At 35.5% G+C, this 24,016-nt stretch overlaps 3 protein-coding genes and 1 pseudogene across 5 annotated transcripts; all 4 read left to right on the top strand.

Annotated features, from left to right (window-relative positions):
• Positions 1–1,712: 1,712 nt before the first annotated feature.
• Positions 1,713–4,014, top strand: LOC108995692 (annotated as a pseudogene).
• A 4,691-nt stretch (positions 4,015–8,705) lies between these two features.
• Positions 8,706–10,265, top strand: LOC108995685 (protein FLOURY 1-like). Of its 3 annotated transcripts, none has more exons than XM_018971301.2 (2): positions 8,706–8,881; positions 9,062–10,265. In XM_018971301.2, the coding sequence occupies exon 2, from the start codon at positions 9,152–9,154 to the stop codon at positions 10,016–10,018; it is 867 nt and encodes a 288-aa protein (XP_018826846.1). In that variant the 5' UTR covers positions 8,706–8,881; positions 9,062–9,151; the 3' UTR covers positions 10,019–10,265. The 3 variants fall into 3 exon arrangements, with proteins under 3 accessions (XP_018826846.1, XP_018826845.1, XP_018826844.1); XM_018971300.1 differs by having other exon boundaries at positions 8,738–8,942; XM_018971299.1 differs by having other exon boundaries at positions 8,738–10,265.
• A 989-nt stretch (positions 10,266–11,254) lies between these two features.
• LOC108995743 (methylmalonate-semialdehyde dehydrogenase [acylating], mitochondrial) lies at positions 11,255–19,308 on the top strand. The gene is made up of 19 exons (XM_018971365.2): positions 11,255–11,356; positions 11,471–11,574; positions 12,095–12,166; positions 12,283–12,444; positions 12,728–12,806; positions 12,920–13,074; positions 13,819–13,882; positions 14,480–14,559; positions 15,051–15,116; positions 15,335–15,385; positions 15,496–15,647; positions 16,733–16,823; positions 17,031–17,111; positions 17,860–17,937; positions 18,094–18,129; positions 18,244–18,287; positions 18,366–18,444; positions 18,790–18,880; positions 19,010–19,308. The coding sequence occupies exons 1-19, from the start codon at positions 11,332–11,334 to the stop codon at positions 19,117–19,119; spliced, it is 1,620 nt and encodes a 539-aa protein (XP_018826910.1). The 5' UTR covers positions 11,255–11,331; the 3' UTR covers positions 19,120–19,308.
• Positions 19,309–20,484: 1,176 nt separating this feature from the next.
• LOC108995675 (dehydration-responsive element-binding protein 2C-like) lies at positions 20,485–22,867 on the top strand. Its single transcript, XM_018971281.2, has 2 exons — positions 20,485–20,670; positions 21,634–22,867. The coding sequence occupies exons 1-2, from the start codon at positions 20,639–20,641 to the stop codon at positions 22,550–22,552; spliced, it is 951 nt and encodes a 316-aa protein (XP_018826826.1). The 5' UTR covers positions 20,485–20,638; the 3' UTR covers positions 22,553–22,867.
• The last annotated feature ends 1,149 nt before the right edge of the window (positions 22,868–24,016 follow it).

The raw sequence follows: 24,016 nt of genomic DNA, 5'->3' as shown, positions 1-24,016 counted from the left end.
TGAATTGAACATCAGAGACGTTTTCTCTGTATTTTTGAATGATTCTCTTGTTTTCTTTCTTGTGAATTATATGTTGAAACTAGCCTGTAAAATAATAGCTATTCTGTCCGGCGTCACATACTCCTATGCCTGGGGCCCTCAGCATTGACTATACACATTCGAGGGAAAATATATAAGAACATGAGATGTTTTGGATTGCGTTTAGATAGCGAAATGATCTCAATTAATTTGTATATAATAATAAAAAGATGGTTAAAAAAAAGGATTAAGTGACCTGGCAACAAGTAATGACTTAAAAAAAAAAAAAAAGGAAATTAAGCTAGCTGATCATGAATGGGTTAGTTGCAACCACCCTCATGACCCAAGAACTGCCCAGAAGAGTGTGATTCATTCGGAAACCACGTGTCACCCACAAAAGATTGAATCATAACCTTATAAGCTAATAGTCTCAATATTCTTAGTACTAAAAATACATACTTCACCTATTTTCATTGGTGTAAATTAATAAAGTAGGCTTAAATATTGACTTTACTCTGCAGTATTTGATTTAGAAAAATTATATTTGTAGTTTTAAAATATGCATGTAAATTCTATGTAATTTAAATAATAATAATAATAATAAGTGGTTAAATCTAGATTCCACATAATTTCTTTTTTAAAATTGTGAATCTCACTTCTTTTTAAAAGAAATGCGTGGACAGCTTGCACATGATGACTCATAAATTATATATACCTTATTTATTAAATTTAATTTGATCTACATATGCGTGTGTACGTTTATGTAGAATATGAATCCCAGGAATTAAAAGAGGTGTTATGATTGTATATATTATCCGATCGAGAAAAGTTTTTTCTCCCAAATTGGTTAGAAATTTCTTGATGATCCTTTTATTCATTCCTCTATTGCCTCGAAAAGGCTACTCACTATTATAATTATTCACTATTATTTGCTATTGTATATAATTATTTTTAGACTATATTACTATTTACAAACTATTCATTATTATTTACAAATTATTTCATTATTATTCTCATTATATATATTCTTATTTGAAATACTCTAATTAATATCTAAACAAAGCCTAAGATGCATGATGCACTTCTAATTTTCTAGTATCCTGATCTTGATGGTTTTCTGGTTGCTGTGATGGCCGGAGGTACGTACAGCTAGGCCCAGCTTCTGGTTACTCACTTTTTGCTGCTGGTTCGATCGTGCATGTGTACGCATGCCCAACTATTGACTTTGGGCCAGTGGGGATTCATAACGCAATAAACACCGTATATTCGTTGAAACTTTGGCAAAAGAGAAATACTTTAAATATAAAAAATTACATAAAAGTAAATTTATAAATTGATGTGATTTGATACGATTTATCAAATTATAAAATTATTTTTAAAATTAAATAAATTTAATATATTATATAAAATTATATTAATTTATAAATTTATTTTTATGTAATTTTATGATGCAGTTCTCTCGCATAATAATTCATCGCAATATTCAACGAAGTTGGTAATAAAGCCGCGACGTATTGATTACCAGTCAATCGACGTCGTTTGATCAAACAATAACGTGTCAGCTTAAAAGCTCTGTTTCTCGTCAGATCAAAAGATGATCTTTTAGTCAAAGTCGAATTTCTGGTTTACAAACTCGCGTTTTGGAACGAATAGGACTTCATATGTATCCGAGAAGAAATTTCAGATTAAAAGGTGATCTTTTAGTCAAAGTTCGACTTCAATCGAGAGAGAAATTTTGACAAAATTTTGTTAACAAAATGATAATTAGCTAGCTAGCCTACATGCAATTTGATGATCGATCATCATCAAGCTGCCTTTCTCAACCGCAACAATGTTTTTCCTTTTCCACCCAACAAAGCTCCTCCTTCCGTACTTGATGATCATAACCATTTTCATCTTTCTCCCAATCCCCTGTGCAGCTCAATTATCATTCAACTACACCGATTTCAGAAAAACTGACAATAGATCAACTTTAAGAGTTTCAGGAAACGCTACTTTCCTAGGTTTAGTCATTCAGCTCACGCCAAATGCAGTGGATAACTGGGGTCGAGCCACGTATTCGCAACCGATGCATCTTTGGGATAAAGAGTCAGGAAAACTCGCCGACTTCAACACCAGCTTCTCCTTTATCATCTATTCAGAAGGCAGAGACCTCTATTCAGATGGGATCACTTTCTTCCTCGCAAGCCCAGATCTTCCTCCACCTTCTCCAACAGATGGCCGTGGCATTGGCCTTGCGAGCCGTGCTCAAGAGAGCGACCCGAATTTCATGGCTGCATATAAATTCGTTGCAGTGGAGTTTGATACTCATCTGAATAGTAGATGGAATCCGGTTGAGCCTGTTCGTGAACATGTTGGTATCAATGTCAACAGTCTAACTTCTCAGAACTCTACGCCATGGTATTGTGCCATTAAATAGAATAGAACATATAGTGCTAGTATTAGCTATCGTTCTAGTACGCAGAATTTGAGTGTCACCTTCACTGGATTCAACAATGTCAATGGCACCGTGCCAGTTCAACAGCACCTTTCTTCTATGGTTGCTTTGGAAGATCAGTTACCAGAATGGGTTGAATTTGGCTTCTCTTCCTCAACAGGAATAGTTGCTGAGTTGCATGTTCTTTGCTCGTGGTCCTTCGAATCGACGCCACCTTTTTACATTCGGGAATCTGCAGAACCTAACAAGAATGGAGACGACAGCAAGAAAAACTTGGTGGTGGGGGTGAGCGTCGGTGCATTTGTTTTAATTGGTTGTGTAGGATTGGTTTGGCTTAAGAATAGGAAGAAGCGAGCTAGAGGGCGAGAAGAGGATTTAGGCTTTGAGTTTTCTATGGACGATGAATTTGAACAAGGTACGGGGCCAAAGAAATTTTCCTACAAAGAACTCGTTCGTGCGACTAATGATTTTGCAGAGGAAAATAAGCTTGGAGAAGGAGGGTTCGGTGGGGTTTATAAAGGATTTTTAAGAGACTTGAATTCCTATGTTGCTGTGAAAAGGGTGTCAAGGGGATCCAAACAGGGGATAAAGGAATATGTGTCCGAGGTGAAGATCATTAGTCGACTGAGACATAGGAATTTGGTGCAACTAATTGGTTGGTGCCACGAGAAGAAAGATCTCCTACTCATTTACGAATTTATGTCAAATGGTAGCTTAGATTCGCATCTTTTCAAACGCAAGAGCTTGTTGACATGGGCAACGAGGTACAACATTTCTCGAGGCTTGGCGTCCGCATTGCTGTACTTTCACGAAGAATGGGAACAATGCGTTTTGCACAGGGACATTAAGGCAAGCAACATCATGTTAGATTCAAGTTTCAATACGAAGCTCGGAGATTTTGGCTTAGCTAGGCTGGTGGAGCATGCAAAAGCAGCACAAACCACGGCATTGGCCGGGACCATGGGCTATATGGCACCAGAATGTTTTATCTCGGGCAGGGCTAGCAAGGAGTCAGATATATACAGTTTTGGGATTGTGGCTTTGGAGATAGCCTGTGGACGAAAACCAATTGAAACCAAGGCCACAGAAGAAGAAATTATGTTGGTAGAGTGGGTTTGGGAGCTTTATGGAAAGGGAAAGCTTCTTGATGCAGCCGACCCCAGATTATGTGGAGATTTTGATCGGCAGGAAATGGAACGTTTGATGATTGTTGGGCTTTGGTGTGCTCATCCAGATCACACTCTCAGACCTTCAATTAGGAAAGCCATTCATGTGCTTGATTTTGAAGCTTCACTTCCCATTCTAGCACCAAAGATGCCAGTGCCAACCTATCTTGATCCTCCATTTGGGCCATCATCTGCATCTTCTGCTACCGCTTCTGACCAAGTCCAGCTCTCTCAGTTTACGAGCCATAGTATTTACACAGGTTCCTCACAATTCAATACATCTTCTGCAGCATCTTCTTCATCTACCATACTTTTATACTCGCACTCCGACAATTAACACCATGTAAAATAATATAGGGTCGAGCACAGACACTTGATGATGTGCATGATATACTGATTGTTTTAGTTTTTAATGTATTAGTGATTGCTGTAATTTGTTTTCCTTTCAAGTTAATATATAGTTTATATTTTGTCAGTTGTCATATAGACTTTCTCAAACATTAACGAAAAAGCATTATCATACCCTGACAAAGTCCTCTGCCTAACTTGACAGAGACAGTGACAATCAAACTTCTTCTTGTGTTTGTTCTGGCAAGAAACAAAAGCGAATCTTCACAGGATAAAAAAAAATAATCATAACAGTTCTGTATTCAACACAATTATAAGTATGGCAAAATATTTCTCCCCGAATAAATTTATTCATCCATTGCTGGTTCTTCCCAAACTGGAGATTTGGTCTTACAATTTTAATCACTCCACCCCGGAGAGATGCTGCCTCTTTCCATGTCATACAGCCACCAACCATCAATTGCGTTGTTGGTGACATGAAAATATAGACAATTGCTCTGGCATCCCACTTTGCTTGCAGAGACGGACACACAGAAATTCTCCCCCATAAATAATGTTTGATCGCCTAGGCTCTGCATCTTAATCCATGAGAGTCTGAGAAGATTGAGCCGAAATACCTCAACATCATCTACAACCTGAACCGACTTTTTAGATATGAGAAAAATCAGTAAAATCTCCCCGTCTGACTCGAGCAAATATTCTCTAAAATGCCTCGATGAAACAGTAGGGACTGCCCTTCTTGTACCCAAAGCAGTGATTTGGAGAAGAGAATCAACGACTTCTATCACTGCAAGTGTTCCCTGCAAACTCAAAGCATAGAACTTGCCTCTAAACCCAATGGCATTTGTAAATTGCATGTAATAGTGCTGTTGTGATTCGTTTGAAGCTGTTTGTGTATCGATAAGGGTGCAGTCTTGTTTTATCCATTCATGCTCTACTCCTCTCATTCCTCTAGTTATGAGCCTTTGGAACACGAAAGCTGGATGACTAGTGCCCATTAAAACCAACAGTACCATGCAATCTTTGTTACAAGCTGGATCTGAAGACGACGATGAGGTGGTTAGGGCGGCGCAACTAAATCGAATTGTTACATCCCATGGTGGGAGACAATAAGTTGATATCTTTGTAGGCTTTGCTGGATCCCAGAGAAAGTAGGCTGAAGGCGTTTCTCCTTTAGCCAACATTACACCATCAGAGCACCCGAGATAGGATTCCCATTGATGCAGGGGCGATGTCCTCAACCAGGAGGCAGGCTTGCCCCGACACCATTCGGGAACTGAATGGTGACGGACGTAATTATTAGGGTACTTATCCTCATGATTGCATTTTCTATCATCACTGTTTCTTTCTTTAGTGTCGGAGAGTTGAAGCCATGGCAGCTTTGTATCTGGGTTGCATTTTCTTGTTGCCGCCCTCGGACTTGGTCACTCTGCCAAAGTTGATGCTTTGCTCTAGAGCTGACTGCCTTGCCATCCATTCAGTGAGTTGGTGTGGAAGATCAACAGTATAATACGAACGACTATCCTTGGCTTATAAGGGAACCCACTAAATAGAACTCACTCTTGAAAACTGATTTATAAGGGAATGGTGCATAAGGGCTTATAAACCACTAACCAATCTCATACTTAATCGATGTGGGATCGTAACGACCACCATGCTCTGCTGCCGACGTCCATGGCAGCCCCGACGCTCACACGGGCTGGTTGTGATTACAATACCGGACGAACATTGCTATATCGGCATCACCCCTCGTGCCGCGCACTATTGCAACAGTCGCAACATGACCTTAAACGTGAGGTGGCTCTGATACCATTTGTTATGAACCTACTAGGTAGAACTCACCCTTGAAAATCGGTTTACAAGAGAATGATGCTTATAGACTTATAAACCATCAATCAATCTCATACTTAGTCGATGCGAGATCGTAACAGGTGAATAATGACTGATGAATAGCAAAACCCATATAAAAATTGAGAATTAGTTTGTCTAAATTCTATAAAAAATAATATTACATACTATGTGTCAATCAGTTTTCTTTTGAGTTAGATTTTTTAATTAACTTGTTGGACCAAGACTTATCAAATCAGAATGTAACTTATATTTTGTGAAAAGTTTGTGTAAACGTAATAGTTCTCATAAAAATATGCGTTTTCAGTAGGGGTGTAACCGGTCCGGTCCGGTCCGGTTTTAGATAAAATCTAGGACCGAACCGGTATGTACCGATTTTGTATTTTTCAAAACCGTTTACACACCGGTTACCCTCCTAAACCGGTACTTCCGGTTTTACCGGTTTCCGGTCCGGTCCGGTTTTCCGGTTTTTTTAAAATGTAAATTTCACAATTTGTCATTAAAAATTTGTTTATAAAAAAAAAAAATTGATTTAAAAAAAACTGTTTTATACTTTTATTAATATATTAGACTATATAATAGTATTAATATTAGACTATTGGTATAGTTATAAGTTATATATTAGTATTAGTTATAAACTTTTAGTGATTTAGTATTAACATTTTATGTAATAATTTATAAATTATAATAAGAAATTATTTCATATATGAATATATATGTTATATATAAAATTTCACATAAAAATTTATAATTATACATTATATATAAAACTTATATATATTAATATTTAATATATATAAAATATTTTGTATAAAACTTATATATAAAAATATTATTTTTTATTTTTTTTAATCAACCGGTCCGGTCCGGTCCAAAAAATCCCGAAACCAGAACCGGAACTGGCCGGTTTTTACGTTTTAAAAACCAGTTCCGGACCAGACCGGTTCAAAACTGGTAAAACCGGTCCGGTTCGATCCGGTCCGGTCCAGTTTTCCAATTTTTCGATTTGAATTTACACCCTTAATTTTCAGTACAAACTTGCAAATAAAAGATTTCACCTAACTTCTACAAATTAGAGAACAGCCTGAGAGATCTCATCTTTGATCTGTAATAACTAATAAGGAATTTTCTTTCTGATCCCCAGAAGGGGAGACTATGATATTGACAGAATTTTTGGGTGCGGATTTTCTAGGTCAAAGAATACTGTTCTCTTTGATCCATTACTCCTTGAGAAAGGCTATAGAATCAAGACGAGTGGTATTGTACAATTTGTGCCAACTGCCCCACTGCATGGTGAAAGAGATTGAAACTGTTGAGATCATTTTGCAGGCTTTATTGCATTGTGGATGAGACCAGACAATCCTCTTGAACACTGCACATTCTCAAGAGATATTAAAGCCTTAAAGCCAACACAATTAATCTTTTTAGCTAAACTCGAACTTGTCATTAAAAAATGATGGCAACACCGCACTTTCCGACACAATATGTTGATCCAAAATTATTTAAACACAAATATTTTTTACAATATTTTATACAATTATATTTTAATTTAGTAGTATTTTTATAAAACATCTTATAAAAATAATAATATTTTATAAAAATACTCATACTTTATAACATTGTTGTGTAATGTATCGCATGTATATCATTATTTTTTTCTATATATTGCACTGAATTTCTTGCCTGGCCTGTAAAACCACCTCCGGTCCATCTACGTCTCATCCACGATCGATTCACAACTTTTGCAAACACAATTAATGGACGATCTCCTTAATTATCACGTAACATCTCCTTCCATATTTAGACTTGCACATTACATTCTTGCATTACGTGTATAACATAGGGCTGAATAAGAACCAATCAAATTGATCAAAAGCAATTGGAATCGACTGAAATCAATGGAGAATCAATCGATCAGCAGATTAAAAAAAAAAAATCAAATTGCAATTTTACCACCATTGATTTTGTTATAAGGAGGGAAAAAAAATATATACTGATACCAGTATTGGCTGTGTAATAACTTGTTTGGTTTTGTTAGTTATAATTGGGTTGATATTAATTAGTAGGTAATTGGTTCCCACTTCTCATATTATTTTAGTTTTCGTTTGTTCTTACAAACGAGTTAAGAAGAATTGAAATAAAAATTAAAAATTAAAAATTAAATAAAATATTATTATAAAATATTTTTTAATATTATTTTTATTTTAAAATTTAAAAAAATTAAATTATTTATTTTATTTTATATAAAAATTTAAAATAATTATAATAATTAAATAAAATGAGATAAAAAATTTGGTAAAGAGAACCAAGCTTTAATGCCGTTGAGGAAAACGGAAAAGTAAACAATTATTATTATTATTAATATTATTATTTGTCTGCTCACGATCTGAATAACGTTTAATGGCTAAGATCATGCCTGTGACGGCTTCTATTTAAAGCGTCCTGTATCTTTAAATTACCTTTAGGATAGGGAATTTTTCGATGCCAACGGATGAAAACTTGTCATTACCCCGTGAATCCGTGACCTTAAGTACGCCAAGGGTAATGTATTATGTAACAGTACTCTCTCTCTTTCACTAAATAACGAAACTGCCACTCTCTCACAAGAGGAGATATTCACGTAGCCGCCTCAACCGGTATCCGTCTGTATACAAAGGGATACTATCTTCTGGGACTCTCTCTCTCCATTCTCCCTAGGCCGGGCCTGCATCTCTGAGTTGTACCTTTCGGATAAATTTACCATCCTCACCACGAATGGTACACTTAAAATCTTTGAGAGATCACGGTTCTCTTGTAAATGACGTGATTGTAAAGAGTGTATGAACATCAATGCAGAGGATCAAAACCCCAATTCTTAAGAAGTATCTGCTGCTATTAAAATTGGCTCCATTCTGAACATAACCGACTCAGCATCCTGAAAATTATTCGCATGTCTCTTCCTTTCCCCAATTAAAATTACCCCACGCTCTCCCACACTAACATAAACACCGTAATCCATTCTATCGCAAGTGGTTGCTCTATCGGAATGTTTTTTTTTGTTTTTGGATGAATGCCATTATAGAATGTGAGTGATACTGCGACTCTTTCGTAATCTCCTTGTTACATTCGGGAAGCAAGAAAATTATGTAGGATTCTCCCCTTTCATTTCATTTCCTGTTCAAAAATATTTCTTTTACAGAAAGTTCTCCTTTTTTTGGTTCTTGATTTCAATATTATAAGTTAGAGCCATTTAACTCTCATGCAGATTCTGGGGCGTTTTCGTTTATTAGTTGTTATTTGCGCTGTTCTTGATTTGTACGAGAGATTTTTGAAGAGCCTTCTTGGGTTTGTGGTCATGGACTGCGCTGCATGTATGAAGTTTCTGACTCAGGGTGGAAGCTTTGGATGTGGGTTTTTGGTTTTTGGGTGTTTCTCACAGGTTGTCCATTTTTTGGGGTTGTTTTTTATGTTCGGTTTGGGTTTAAAGGTTTTGCAACTTGGTTGTCATGGAAAGGGTCTGGTACAATTTTTGTGTGAATATAGAGGGAAATCGAGTGGTCTAAGAAATGGGTTTTGTTTGAAAAATTGTGTTGCTGACGCATGTGATTCAAAGGCCATGCCTTGCGAGTGTGACTCGTTGAAATTCTTGGAGAATTCGGAGTCACTCAGTAGGGATGATTTGCTCGTAAGCAGAGAGGTATTGGATTCAGACGACGATGTTAAAGCAAATGATGTTTTGGAAGAGGATGATGAGGAAAAAGATTCTTATGCTGAGGATGGAGAATATGATGTAATGGCATTAAGAAAATTGGTGAAGATAGAAAGACAGCGAGCAGATGCTGCTTATGCAGAGCTTGAGAAGGAAAGAATGGCTGCTGCATCGGCAGCTGAGGAGACAATGACCATGATTTTGCGCCTTCAAAGTGAGAAGAGCTCCACAGAGATGCAAGCCAATCAATACCGCAGGTTGGCCGAGCAGAAGCAGCAATATGACCTAGAAGTAATACAATCTTTGCAATGGATTGTTATGAAACACGAGTCCTATAGGAGTCTGTTGGAAGATCATTTGAGGTTGTGCAGGCAAAAGCTGAAGCTTTATACAAAGGGAGATGAATTGGATGGACTTGAAGGGATTGATGCAAGTATGCGTTTTCTGAACACCCCTGCAGCAGATGGTCTGGATGATGGGCTAATTGGCTCTCTTGACATGGATTATCCTTGATGTTGCAAGTTACCGAGTAATACATTGATGTAGCTTTGTTCCAAACTATTTTAGTTTATGAATGTACATGTAGATGTCATTGATTTTAAATTTTTGAGTCGGAGATCAGAATTTCATACTGCTGAGATCTGTTTCTCCCTTCTTTTCAGGGTAGCAAAATGAAAAATTGTCTAGCTTTATATCTGTCATGTTGGTTGTTTTGTGATGCAAGATTTATAACAAGGAGTTGGGTGAAGGTGGATTGGTATGTAATGCACTTCTTCCTTCTCAGTCTCTCGTTTTCTGGGATGGATAATGGATATTCTGTAGCCATGAATGAGTCAAGTATAATAGGCGCCTAATGGTATCTTTATCTGTACTTATCATCCTTAAACACACTGACTATATCCAAAGTCCTAATTCTTCAACTGCAAATTCAGCACGCAGGATTTAAAATTTATATTACAGATATAAGTGAATAAATACCAGCATTCATGGCTATATTCAATTGGCATCACGACTGTGAATGAAAATAAATAAATAAATAAGAGTAATGGATTAAATTTGGTTGAAATTTGAGTAAATTCGGCTATTTTTACCGTTAGATTTATTGGAGAATTAAAATTCTTTAAAATGTGATTATAATTATTTAATTTTTTGTTTCTTATGTTTATGAGGTTGCCTTGTGTTAAATTGTAGACAATAACGTGAAGAAACTCTCAAATTCTCATTTTTAAATCTCAAACAATTTATTGAATTAAAATTCTTTAGAGTTTTTATCGAAATTTAGTATATTAGGATTTTTAAAATTCTATTTAAAGTGTAAAATAAATAAATCATATATAATATATTATTATTATTTATTGTCTCGATAAATTTTTTAAATTTTAAATAAATAATACAATATTTATCTGGATCTCTATGTCAATTTCGTTATTTAGAGCCTTTAAACGTCATTACTCATTAGACCTGAATACGAATCTGATGGGATTTAGTACGCAAGGATGCTCCTATTTCTGTAAGTTAATTTTTTATTTATAAATATGTAAGCTTGATTAAAAAAAAAAAAATTTACAATATGCAAACACGCCTCCACTGAGAACTGTGGAATAAAAGAAAGAAAAATTATAGTATAAGTCTCACCACTTAAAAATATTGAAATAAAATATCAAATAAGAGATTAAAAGAAAATTAAAATAAAATGTTAAATATGAGAATAAAAAAATAAAATTATCTAATTTTAAAAGGGGGTGGGGCTTAAAAAAATACTCAGGCGCTGAGTCACAGCTTTTTAAGTTCATCTTCAATCATCATCGTGTTCAGCGAAACCAAAAATGTTTCACCTTTCGATTCGACGAGGTTAGTTCAATTGCATCAAATCAATTTCATTACCAACCCGATTCTCTTTTTTTGGTAATTTTTTTTTTCTCGATAGAATTTGGTTTTGACTAAGTGTGTGGTTTTTTGTTGCAGTGAGGAGTTCGAACTTGAAGGCCTTGAGGTCTCAGATCTTCGCTTTGAGTAAACATCATTTCTCTACGGCCACCGAGCCCTCCGCCAAGCATTCTCAGCCTCCGGTTGTCTTTAACGCTCCATTTTATTTTATTTTTTTTGTATTTTTTGGTGTATGTGTAGTTCATACAATGTTATGTGCCAAGGATATGTAAAACAATGAACTAAAATGGATTGGAAATTGTGAATCTGAGATGTAAACTTCATTCAGATGCGCTATATGGGATGATTTTGGCGTTTTCAGGATTATACTGTTCTTTTTATTTGTCTTTGAAAAGATAAGGTTATCAATTGGAAATGAAACCGAAAGGAGTTCAAATGAGATTGTATTATGTTGCGCAGGTTATTAAAGACTCAATATTGATATTTCTTTTTGCAACAATAAATTTGGAATTTTTCTATTAATGACAGTGAAGTCAGGGTATTAGAATTGTTTGCTCTATTATGTTTTAAATACTTCATGTTCCTTTCTTTGTATTATTATTTTTTATGTTTCTGTACAACTAAACTCAGCCTGTCAGGATTGATGCTTCTAAAGCTGACATATGTTACCTTCTTGTTTCGTTGTTTTGGTTTTTTCATCAGAGGGTTCCAAATCTTATTGGCGGTGCTTTTGTTGATTCAAAGTCACCGGCTTCCATCGATGTCATAAACCCTGTGAGCATAAGATGCATCACCTGCCTACTTTTATGTACTAATTCACTTATAACTTGTAAGGGCAATTTTTTTTATTTCATGGGCTCATCTTGGTTTATAATAAACATGGGGAATAGGCAACACAAGAAGTTGTTTCACAAGTTCCACTGACCACAAATGAAGAGTTCAAAGCTGCAGTATCTGCAGCAAAGCATGCATTTCCATCATGGCGTAACACCCCAGTCACTACCCGCCAACGTATCATGTTCAAGCTTCAAGAGCTTATTCGAAGAGACATGGTAAGTATGTTGGCACTGTTACTGCTAGAGAATATTATGCTATATTGTTTTTTTTTATATAAGTAAAAATAATATATATTACAAAAAGGAATAACCAAGTACACTGATGTATACAAGAAAACGACCCAAATTATGCTATATTGTACGCTTCTAGAAGATAGTATTGCCCCTCCTAGAAGATAGTCTTGATGAAGTTTCCCTACCAGCCGTTCCTTTCCAGAATTTTCTTCTGTTATATTGTACCCTTCTGTTTTTCCATTATGATTGCTTGTCATTACCTCAGGATAAGCTTGCATTGAACATTACAACTGAGCAAGGAAAGACATTAAAGGATGCTCATGGAGATGTGTTCCGTGGGCTAGGTTAGTGTGTTTTTCTGTTTTTTATTCTGTAAGGAGATTTTGTAGTCTTATATTGGTTATGCTCTCATTTAAGGACAGTGGACTCCTTTGTTGTCTTTGTTTTCCTCTTGTAGAGGTGGTTGAACATGCTTGTGGAATGGGAACTCTGCAAATGGGGGAATATGTTTCCAATGTATCAAATGGAATTGATACTTACAGCATTAGAGAGCCACTTGGTGTATGTGCTGGGATTTGTCCCTTCAACTTTCCAGCAATGATTCCCTTATGGGTGAGCTTGCCATATGTTTTGATCCGCGTTATTTGCTTGCCAGACTGGTTCATTCCATTTTCCTCTTCAGTTACTGCTCATAAGGAGTGGGAAATTCTATTAACAAAGTTGCGGTTAAGACAGAGAAAACTGTTATTGCTCTTTATCTCTCTCTCTCATGAATGATATTTTTTCAACCAAGGGAAAAAGATAAAGAAAATATGAACAAAGCAGAAAACAAACACATACAGCCTAGCTACAAATTGAAGCCGAAATATAGCAGAAAGAAAAGTAAACCAATAGAAAAGACTAGCTTAATTATTTTCAGAAATGGTGAAAAGGATATGCCAATCACCGCAAAGTTCATTTTTAGATGTCTTTTGATTTTTCTGCATTAACCAAGCTTGACTCTAACATCTGAAATGGAATGCAATAGAGCACCCCACTTCTTGTCTGTCAACTTACTGATTGCCAATTTTAACACATTTCCAATCTTCAATCTCTCGGTGACCCAAGCATAGTTGCAGGATTTCAACAGTCTCTTGATGAAAGCTCGGTCAAAAATAGTTGCTCTACTTCTATTTAGTTTCTGCAAAAAGTAAACAATACGCCCTATGCCTTACTATGTTATTTGTCATCAAGCATAAAATATTAGTCAAATTTTTTTTTTCCTTTTGAGTCTTCATAGTTTATTATGGTACTTAAATATTTGCTTTTTTCCCATTGAAGAAATAATTAAGTTTTTGTTTTATCATGATCTCGCAGATGTTCCCAGTTGCAGTTACATGTGGGAATACCTTTGTACTAAAGCCATCTGAAAAAGATCCAGGTGATTCTAATATACTCACATCAAACAAGAAAAGATCATTTTCCACAATAATGCACATTGATGACCACCAAACTGTCCTTTCCAACATGCTAGGAGACCCACCACTCCAGACTTATGACTTTATCTTCTTTAGTTGAAAAGCATCTATAATTTCTCAGGCCTTTTTTGATTAAGTGAAATCAGGTTTCCAAAATCCAAAACTGATGGCATAATTATATCATTGCTGAATTTCTTAGAGCAAGCTAGAGTTATTTTGCCAGTGAATCTCCTCCTTATTATAGAGATGAATATGTTCAGAAGGATCAGTAAAAGGACCAGTTTCGTTGACTAATTGATCATATCCACCCTTTGTCCTTTGGTCTTTCCACAGGGTTAGTCATGACTCATTAATCTATTACTCCTATCAGCTTCCCTTTCTTTGACTTGTTCATCTCATTTCTTCATTGCACATATGAGTTTATAGTTTGGTTGGGGTGATTTTTAAATGAAGTTTCCTTCCAAGATAAATGATGTTCTATTTCTTCATGTTGTTATCCAAGGAAAGGCAATTGGTTCTTATGCTTCTATTTGAAAGTAATGTGTATTTTTCTTTTCCAGGGGCTTCTGTAATGCTCGCAGAGTTGGCAAAGGAAGCTGGTTTGCCTAATGGTGTCTTAAATATTGTTCATGGCACCAATGTATACTCTCTCTCTCTCTTCTCGACCAATGTATGCTCTTTAGTTCAGCACTATTTTACTAGCTGTTGGTTCACTATACATGTCCCATGCCATTGCACTCAATGACTCGTGGATCTTTCATTGGTCTCTCTCTTTTAAAATGAAGATAAGATTTAGGTGCTGTTTGGATAGTGAATTGAGTTGAGATGAAAGTTGAAAGTTGAAAGTTGAATAAAATATTGTTAGAATATTATTTTTTAATATTATTATTGTTTTGGGATTTGAAAAAGTTGAATTGTTTATTATATTATGTGTGAGAATTTGGAAAAGTTGTAATGATGAGATGAGATGAAACACTTTCACTATCCAAACAGGGCCTAATGTGTTTTTAATGTATTTACTCTCTTATGGGTCTATGATAGTATCACTTGTGCTGTTTTGGTGCGTTTATGTCACTAATTTTTGTATTCCTTAAGAATCGGTTTTCTTAGTTTGCTCAAATTTTGTGGCAGGATATTGTTAATGCTATTTGTGATGATGATGACATCAGAGCTGTATCATTTGTTGGCTCTAATACTGTACGTTATCTCATAGCATTCATTTCATGAATCATCCAATTATGTGGCGTTTTCGTGCCATATTTTGCACCTTATTTCTCACATTCCATTGGAACTTAGTGACCATCTATAATGTGATTAAATGAAATGCAAATTCATTAACCATCTATAATATATGATTAGATGTTTGTTAGATCATCAGTCATATTCTTACATGATTTTTCATTTTTATATCAAAGGCTGGAATGCACATATATGCAAGAGCATCGGCTAAAGGGAAGCGTGTTCAGGTAAGTGTCACTTCTCCATTAAAAAAATATACAATTCCTTTTATGAGCAATGTGGTTCCTTTTATACCCATGCAATTGTTGAAGTTGAAATGAATCGGCCTTATCTGCAGTCTAACATGGGGGCAAAAAATCATGCAATTGTCATGCCTGATGCAAATGTGGATGCTACTTTAAATGCTATAGTTGCTGCTGGTTTTGGTGCTGCTGGCCAAAGGTGCATGGCACTCAGCACTGTTGTTTTTGTTGGAGGCTTAAAGTCATGGTAATCTACTTTGTTTCCCTGATCATATATTGTGCCTTTTATATTAGTCTATCTTTTATAATCCTACTTTTGATGTTGGAGGGTCAATGTCATGTTTATTATACTGAATATAATAGTAAGTGCATGCTGTACGTACAAGTAATTGAAAATTTTCATTACTCCCATATCCATTACTTAGTCAACGGTTCCACTTTTATCTTGAAATAATCCTTGGTCATTATGGTGATATTTTTTTTCTCATCCTTTATGCTGCCATGTTACCCATTCTAATTTTGGATTCCTTAAGTTCCTTTTTGCATTCTTCCATTTAACCCATTTCTATTCTGAGAGAAGTCTATTATCTTTGTTACAATGCAGCTCCTTGTTTCTTTTCTCTAATCAAGTGAAGATTTCTTCTTTTCTAGAATGTTCCAAACATTCCTTGACACAACATTTCCTTGTCTTGAAGTAAATTAAGTCTAATAAAGGAGTCCTAACCATTATAAACTTTTCCTGGAATCATCTGCCATGAAGAACACGGAAAATGATAGACATACAACACTTTTTACAACCTTTTTTACAACTATGTTTTAAATTAGGGGCATTTTTGTAAAGTAACTTATAAAAATAACATCATTTTACATAAATACCCTCATTTTAAAACATGGTTGTAAAAAGGATTGTACATGTATCATTACTCATTTTCTGATGCATGTGACATCGATGTTCTCTATGCAAGATTGAATATATGTTAGATTTTGATATATGTATAGCTTTCACAAACATCTGAATCCGAAAGGAGATAAGGAGTGAGTTGTCTTGTTACTTTCCCCATCTTTTTCTATAGATGAGGATAATTGGATTCGCTAGTATGTTTGGCAAGTAGAGGAAGAATGAAAAATTAACCAGAGGAACTCTCAAATGAACTTTAATGGCATATCACTAATTCTTGAACTTGTCTATCAATATGTGACATATTTTGCCCTTTCCAGGTAAAGCAGGTGGTTTTAGGACTCTGGTATATTTACTTGAGATTTTTTTTTTATTGATTCACCTGACAATTTTTTATAGTTAACCAGGAATTATCTGTTTTAACCTTTTTTTAGGGAGAATAAACTAATGGAATGTGCCAAAGCTCTCAAAGTAAATGCTGGAACAGAGCCTGAAGTAGATCTTGGTCCTGTAATTAGCAAACAGGTTAGGACTATTTCCAAAGTTTTTCCCACCACAGACAAACAATCTTTGCAACATGCGAAGTTTTTAACTGTTCTTATTTTCCTTCTTTTTTTTTTTTTTTTGCGTCTTAGCTGTATGAGTAGATACTTATTGGCACTTTTCATTCATAATTGAATTCAGTTCTCTGTAGTTTTTTGACTCTATTACCTTAAATTTTACAATTTACAGGCGAAGGAGCGAATACACAGATTAATTCAAAGTGGTGTTGAAAATGGTGCTAGGCTGCTCCTTGATGGGAGAAATATAGTGGTACTATTTTCTTTAACATTCCACTGTCTGTAACTAGTATTGGACCTTTCATAGTATACTATTAATTGCTTATGTTGTGTCTTGAATGGTTGATGATGTGATGTCTTATGCAAGAAGCATACTATATGTACTTTGCAACATTGCAGAAAATTGTAAGAAGAATGACTGGCATTGAGTGAATGAGAGAAGTAGTTTGATACATTAATTATGATTTGGTAGAGATTGAAGGCAGTGTTATGCATAGGAATCACATCATTACTGTAAAAATTGTTGGTAGGCACACAAGCTGAACATCTCAAGTACGACTTTTGTTGAAGCCCATATTAATGTCATGTACAGTTCTGGCTGCTTTGAAAGTCGTAGCCCCCATTAATGCTTTGCACAGTTTTTACTGGTTTACATCTATATTCAAATGAACTAACCTACCTCTGAGCATCCATGAACTTCGTTTGGCCTGGATGGAAGTTTAAGGGACTTACGTAGGCATGAATTTTATCGCCCATACATTCGAGGAAGTTTAAGCATTAGAGTCGTGCGGATAATATATTACATGTTGCACTCTCTTAAATTAATTCCTCCTATAAGCTTAAAAGGGTCGATGATTTTTCATTTGAATTAAAAAAAAAATTATGCATTTCTTCTCAAGAGTGATTAACTGGTGCATAATGGGGTTGAAGTCTCCCCATTTTTTTAATTTCATTTGTTCATAGACTGGTCTACTAATCAATATATTTATGATTGGCAATAGGTTCCCGGATATGAACATGGGAATTTTATTGGTCCCACCATCTTAACAGATGTCACAGCCAACATGGAGTGCTACAATGTATCTTTTCTTTTTCCTTTCTTTTTCCCTGTCCCCTTTCATTTTCTACAATTATTCCCGTATGTTGTCATAAAGAACCATGTCCAACGGACAAAAAGAGTTGAACCTCTGACTTCAGAATAAAGATGATGATTATCCTTTATCTTTGCATTTCAGGAGGAAATTTTTGGCCCAGTTCTTCTTTGCATGGAGGTGTGTTCATTAATCCCTTGTTCTTTGACGATCAGTTATTCCATAATAAATTGCTTAAAAGTTAATATGGAGATACGTTAATATACTTTTCTTTCGTGTCACTCACAATATCAGGCTGACAGCTTTGAAGAGGCCATAAAGATTGTTAATAGAAACAAGTACTTTCTTGAATCTGCTTCTCTTGTTGTGTAGATTACATTACTCCCTCTCTTTCTCACTTAATACTTTGGGAACAGATATGGTAACGGGGCTTCCATATTCACTACATCTGGTGTAGCTGCAAGGAAATTTCAGACTGAAATTGAAGCTGGCCAAGTAAGACTTGTTTTCTGAATGTCCTGGAGTTTATTTTGCAAGGCAGAGTAATAGGACTGGTAGAGGTCCAATTTAAAACACCGACTGAATGGCTATTTTTAACTGCGTGGACAACTTATCCTGCTACCCTTTTCACCAAATTATTGTTAAATACAATGGCCTGAGTAACTAGAGAAACTTGGCAATTTGCTAACATATAAAATTGCATGGTTTGAAGGAAATACCGGGCCACGGTTTTCCAATTCTCAAACTACAGTTTTGCCCTCTACGAGCTCATCTCTGCGTTGACTGAATAGGTAGGTCAACAATCAACTGTAACTTCTTTTTTTCCCTGATTTTACTCAGGTTGGCATCAATGTTCCTATCCCAGTTCCTTTGCCCTTCTTCTCATTTACCGGCTCCAAGGCATCTTTTGCAGGCGATCTCAATTTCTATGGTAAATTATATTCCTGCTCTCCATATTTTACCAGGCTTTATTCTTTTCTTTTCTTTTCTTTTTTTCCCCCTTTCACTGTAGTTGCTACTTGAATTTGGTTAATTGAAGATTCTACTTCGACTTTTTCAGGCAAGGCTGGAGTTAATTTCTACACCCAGATCAAAACAGTCACTCAGCAATGGAAGGATTTACCAGGTGGAAGTGGAGTGAACCTGGCAATGCCGACTTCTCAGAAGTGATAGTGGGCAAAAGATGTGTAATAATATATGTTAATAGTTATTCTACTTTCGGAACATTTATGAACCCTCCAATAAATCAGTATCTGAGTTCCTCTTCTCTGCTTGGGGTTTCCTTGTACATTTTCCCTTTGTTCTGTCATTGAATAAAATAACAGTGGACACCCACAGTAATAATTCTGGTTTGGGAAATTGTGGAGTGAAGGATGCACCATTTAGGTGAGACTTTGATGTGTGAGTACGCTGTATGAGTGCTTAATAACAGTGGGTTTGGGGACGAGAGTGTACATTGCATTTTAAGCTCATGTTAGAACGGTTTTGTAGTTTTAACGTAGAAAAGGAAGTCCGTGGCTTCTTAACTGAGAAATACTTGGTTTTCACATAAATCTTGCATATAAAAAGTTTATAAGTTGATGTGATTTATGTAATACGTTAGATTAAGGTATTGTTTGAATAGTGAGTTGAGATGAAAATTGAAAGTTGAATAAAATATTATTATAATATTATTTTTTAATATTATTATTATTTTAAAATTTGAAAATATTGAATTGTTTATTATATTTTGTGTAGAAATTTAGAAAAGTTATAATGATTTAGGGATTGTTTGAAAATCGAAATGGTTTCATCTTATCTTGTCTCTCAATTTTTTTTATAATTTTCTTTCTAAACAGTATTCAAATATAGATATTTTTTAATTTTAAATATTCAACTTGTTCATTTAATTATTAATTAATCATCACAACTTACTCAAATTTTTAATAGAATATAAAAAAATTTTCAAATTTTAGAACAAAAACTATATTAAAAATAATATTTTAATTTTATATGATTTTTATTTAACTTTCTCTCATTTTTTAAAATTTAATAAAATATTTCAACTTAAACAATTTTACTATTATTCAAAAATGATTTCATTATTATCCACAGAATTTTTACATCATCTCATTCTCCAAACATTCATTTATTTTATAAATAAAAAAAAATGTACAATCTCACCTTAAAAAATTCATTATTGCTTACCAAACTATCATTTTGAAATTACAACCAAAATATTACCAATACTAATGTAAATATTAACATCATTATTATTTTGAGGAGTTCGATGAGATAAACGAAGGTATCGAAATGGATAAGAACAACGGAAACAACACGGTGAGTTGTTATTATTTTTATTATTATTTAAAAAAAATTACTTCGGAGCCAATAAATGATAGTTTAATTCGTTTGGACTTCTTTCTGGTAGGTTCGAGTGACACGCGACACAAGAGACGACGCGGCTAGAGCGCGCCACGTCATAAATATCCCCAGAAAGATCTGCTTGAGAAGGAGAAGGCTATAAATATCCCTCTGCGGTAGCCTCAACCGAATGCCAGATTAACGATTTCTTCCTAAGCTCGATCTCTCTGGATACTTTCAGAAACCACACACCAGCGGAAGAAAAACGAAAAGCTCTAGCTTCTTCTGAAACCCAGCTTTTTCAACATTTCACCCGTGGAACGATAGACTACGATCACCATCTTCGATGGGCATGTCTTCGGAGACAACTATTACGAGGTTGGTACATTTTAACATTTCCTTTTCGTCTCTTTTGGTTTCTCTTCTTATTCTTTTCCCTTGATTGAGGATTCTTCATTTTTGTTTCTTTGTTTTTTTGGGGGGAAGGTTGGGTGAAAGGTTTTTCGATTATGTGAGGCTGTTTGGTTTCTGGGATACTTACTTTCACTACTTGATTATTCGGGCCACCGCCCTTGGGAGGGGGGGAGGTTTAGGGTTTTCCTTTGATTTGGGGAATGTCTTCATCTTCTATCTGGTAGGTTACTACAGCGTTGCATTAAAATCGTAGAAGTACAGAGTTTATGAAAATGTTTCTGCCTTGCCAAAATGGTGGTCGAGGCTGTTGTGTAATCAAATGTGGAGTTTAATTGAATAATTTCAGCTCACCGAAACCATAGTGTAGCGTGATTTAGTAATATTATTAGTTACAGGGATTGACTAGGAGTCTATGAAGTACAAATAAATTAGATAACTGGAACTGAGAGTGTCAGGGTCTGAGGAATATCCTTGATCAACATCAATTAAGTGATGAGTAGAAACGAAGATAGTTACACTAGCCATTGAATCCTTATCCTCAAGATTGATTCAGTGGTTTGATGAGAGAGTATCTCTTACCGAAAAAAAAAAAAAGTCAAAAACTTGGAGCAAAGGAGAATCTCGATTTCATGTAAATTGGCCTACTGTTTGTTGGGAGTGAGAGCTGTTTGTCCGGATATTATCTAATGTGGATTTTTAGCAATCTTTTAAGTAATTGCATTTTACTTGTTGACTTTCCGGGTTTTTCTTTTCATTGGAGTTTTGCTTTCAATGTTAGTGCAGATTCCTAAAATCTCAAATGCAGAATAATATATTTGTTGCTTGATTGTTGCTTTGTGCTGTGACATACCATTGCGTAGATTCTGTGAATATAATTTTTCAAATATAAGGTGCTGATATGACGTATTTCTCGTTGAATTCTTCCAGGAAGAGGAAGTCGCGGAGTGGACAAGGAGGTTTGTCCGTGGCTGAGACTCTTGCCAAGTGGAAAGAGAAGAACGCCCAGCTTGACTCCCGCAATGATAAATCCATTCGTAAAGGTCCAGCCATTGGGTCAAAGAAGGGATGCATGAAAGGAAAGGGAGGGCCAGAGAACTCAATATGTAATTACAGAGGTGTTAGGCAGAGGACGTGGGGTAAGTGGGTCGCAGAAATTCGGCAGCCAAACAAGGGACAAAGGCTTTGGCTTGGAACTTTTTCAAATGCAGTTGAAGCTGCATGTGCTTATGATGAAGCTGCAAGGACAATGTACGGTTCTTGTGCCCGCCTCAATTTTCCTGATTTTTCTTCAGCCACCACTTCATCTGGCTTTTGTTCGGTAGCAACTCAGTCAGGACTTGATTCTACAATTACAGTAAATTCTGAGGTCCCTGTAGTCGAGGATATAGATGTGAAGCCTGTTTCCTCCAATTTGCATGGGGAAGTTGAATCGAGAATTTCTACTCAGCATGCTGCAGTAACTGAAGCTTCCATTCCAAATAGAACTACACTGACGAAAGCAAATGATGAGCCCTGTGACACCCAAAAGGAATCTACTGGCATTACAAGCTACTATGGGGATGACGGACAGAATTATTCTATGAAACCAGAAGCAAAGGATGAGCACCGTGGCACCAAACAGGAAGCTACTGGTGTTAGCAACTGTTATGGGGATCCTGGGCAGGATTATTCTATGGATGAGTTGTGTGATTTGGATGAACTTTTGGGGCTCTTAGACAACAGTCCTTTCATCAACATTGAAGCAATACTGGGTTTGGGTTGTGATGCTGGCCAACTAGGGTTCCCAGCATCAACCTGCGAAAGCAGTCAAAGTGCGAAGCCGGCTGATCTGCCATACCGGTTGTAGAATTTAAATTTTAGATGCCAAGTTGCTAGGGAGTCTGTATTATGAGTAGAAAACTCCCAAGAGTTGTCTGACTACTTGAAATCAGATAGGCAGGGTCGTCGGGTTTTCTGATATTGAAGGAGATAAAGTTTGTTTGATATGGAAGACTTGTATTCTTTAATATTGCTAACTATGCGGATTCTCTATGGGTTTTAGATTGGGGAATTTAGCCTTTTCTTTTAACAGTTGTAACCTCTTTCACTTGTGACAACACATAATCAAATAGAACGACAAAGTTTTGGTTGTATGTTTGTTTTGCTTACTGATCTGATTAGTGATCTACAATATTTTCGGTGATGTTTATCTGTCTTCTACACAGTACTTATACTTGAGACCTTCCATTTATATATATTTTGTGTGAGAATCACGTTTCAAATGATGATGGCATATAGTGTAGTACAACATGATACTGCATCTATAGGGCATTGCAAAGGGTGAAGCCATACCCATTACTTTGGGAATCAATGCTTTTCCATACATGATATATATAGAGATGCATCGACAGATGAGATCTTGTTTTCAGCTACTGGGGCTGGCCAGCAGTGCAAGTAATGAATGCCATGAAAATATTATCAAATCTCTATATAGAGATGTCTATCATATGCGTGTGTGTGTGTGGGAAAGTAATAGCTAGCTATATACGCACTGTCCTCAGCCCTCAAATTCTGACCTTCCTTTATTTTTTTCGCGAGATTTGTGGGATTGAAAGAATTAGGTAGGAGGCTTTCTTTGTGTTTGTTCTCCGACATCTCACTTTGTTTTTAGTACCACATGACAAGCACCTTTCTTCTTCTTTTTATGCAGTTTTCATGCTCACAACTTCATGCACTGCTTAAGCTTCCCGGAGTCGAAATTAAGCAATATATATTTAACCCTTTTTTTTTTTTTTTTTGAGCTTACAGAAGTCATTGGAATACTAATTAAATAAAATAAGAATGTATATATAATTGGTCTTGACTATTTTATATAAGAGTAATGATACATATAATTGTGAAATGTGCAAGGGCCGTACAGTAGTTTTGAAAAAAAAGTGGATCAAATATTAAAAAAATTTTTTTTTTCATGTGAATCTCGTATTTATTTACTTTTTTCAAAGTTATTATACGGTATTTGCACACTCACGATTGTAACTATCGTTTCTCTTTATATAATTAGGATATAAATAAAAATAATACGGTATTTAATGTTATTTATAGATAAGTGTGATTTCTACCATAATTTAAAAAAAAAAATTGAGAAAAATAAAAATAAAAATCATATACCAATTAAAATAATACTCACCTCAAAAAGAAAAAAAATAATTCTGATGTTGGCTTCAGAACAAAGTAAAGGATTACACTAAAGAGGAGATGCTGGCTGTATACGTGTATGGAATCCATTTGCTAAGGTGTACACGTGACTGTAACCAGGTGATAGAAAATCACG

Source organism: Juglans regia, chromosome 16, assembly GCF_001411555.2.
Source record: "Juglans regia cultivar Chandler chromosome 16, Walnut 2.0, whole genome shotgun sequence".
NCBI lineage: Eukaryota > Viridiplantae > Streptophyta > Magnoliopsida > Fagales > Juglandaceae > Juglans > Juglans regia.
This window is presented reverse-complemented; position numbering and strand designations above follow the sequence as displayed.

Coding starts and splice junctions, on each gene's coding strand:
- LOC108995685 (XM_018971299.1), top strand. CDS start 9,056: ATGCAGATTCTGGGGCGTTTTCGTTTATTAGTTGTTATTTGCGCTGTT.
- LOC108995743 (XM_018971365.2), top strand. CDS start 11,332: ATGTTTCACCTTTCGATTCGACGAG. Junction 11,357..11,470: donor TCACCTTTCGATTCGACGAG/GTTAGTTCAATT, acceptor TTTTTGTTGCAG/TGAGGAGTTCGAACTTGAAG. Junction 12,167..12,282: donor CCATCGATGTCATAAACCCT/GTGAGCATAAGA, acceptor CATGGGGAATAG/GCAACACAAGAAGTTGTTTC.
- LOC108995675 (XM_018971281.2), top strand. CDS start 20,639: ATGGGCATGTCTTCGGAGACAACTATTACGAG. Junction 20,671..21,633: donor TCGGAGACAACTATTACGAG/GTTGGTACATTT, acceptor GAATTCTTCCAG/GAAGAGGAAGTCGCGGAGTG.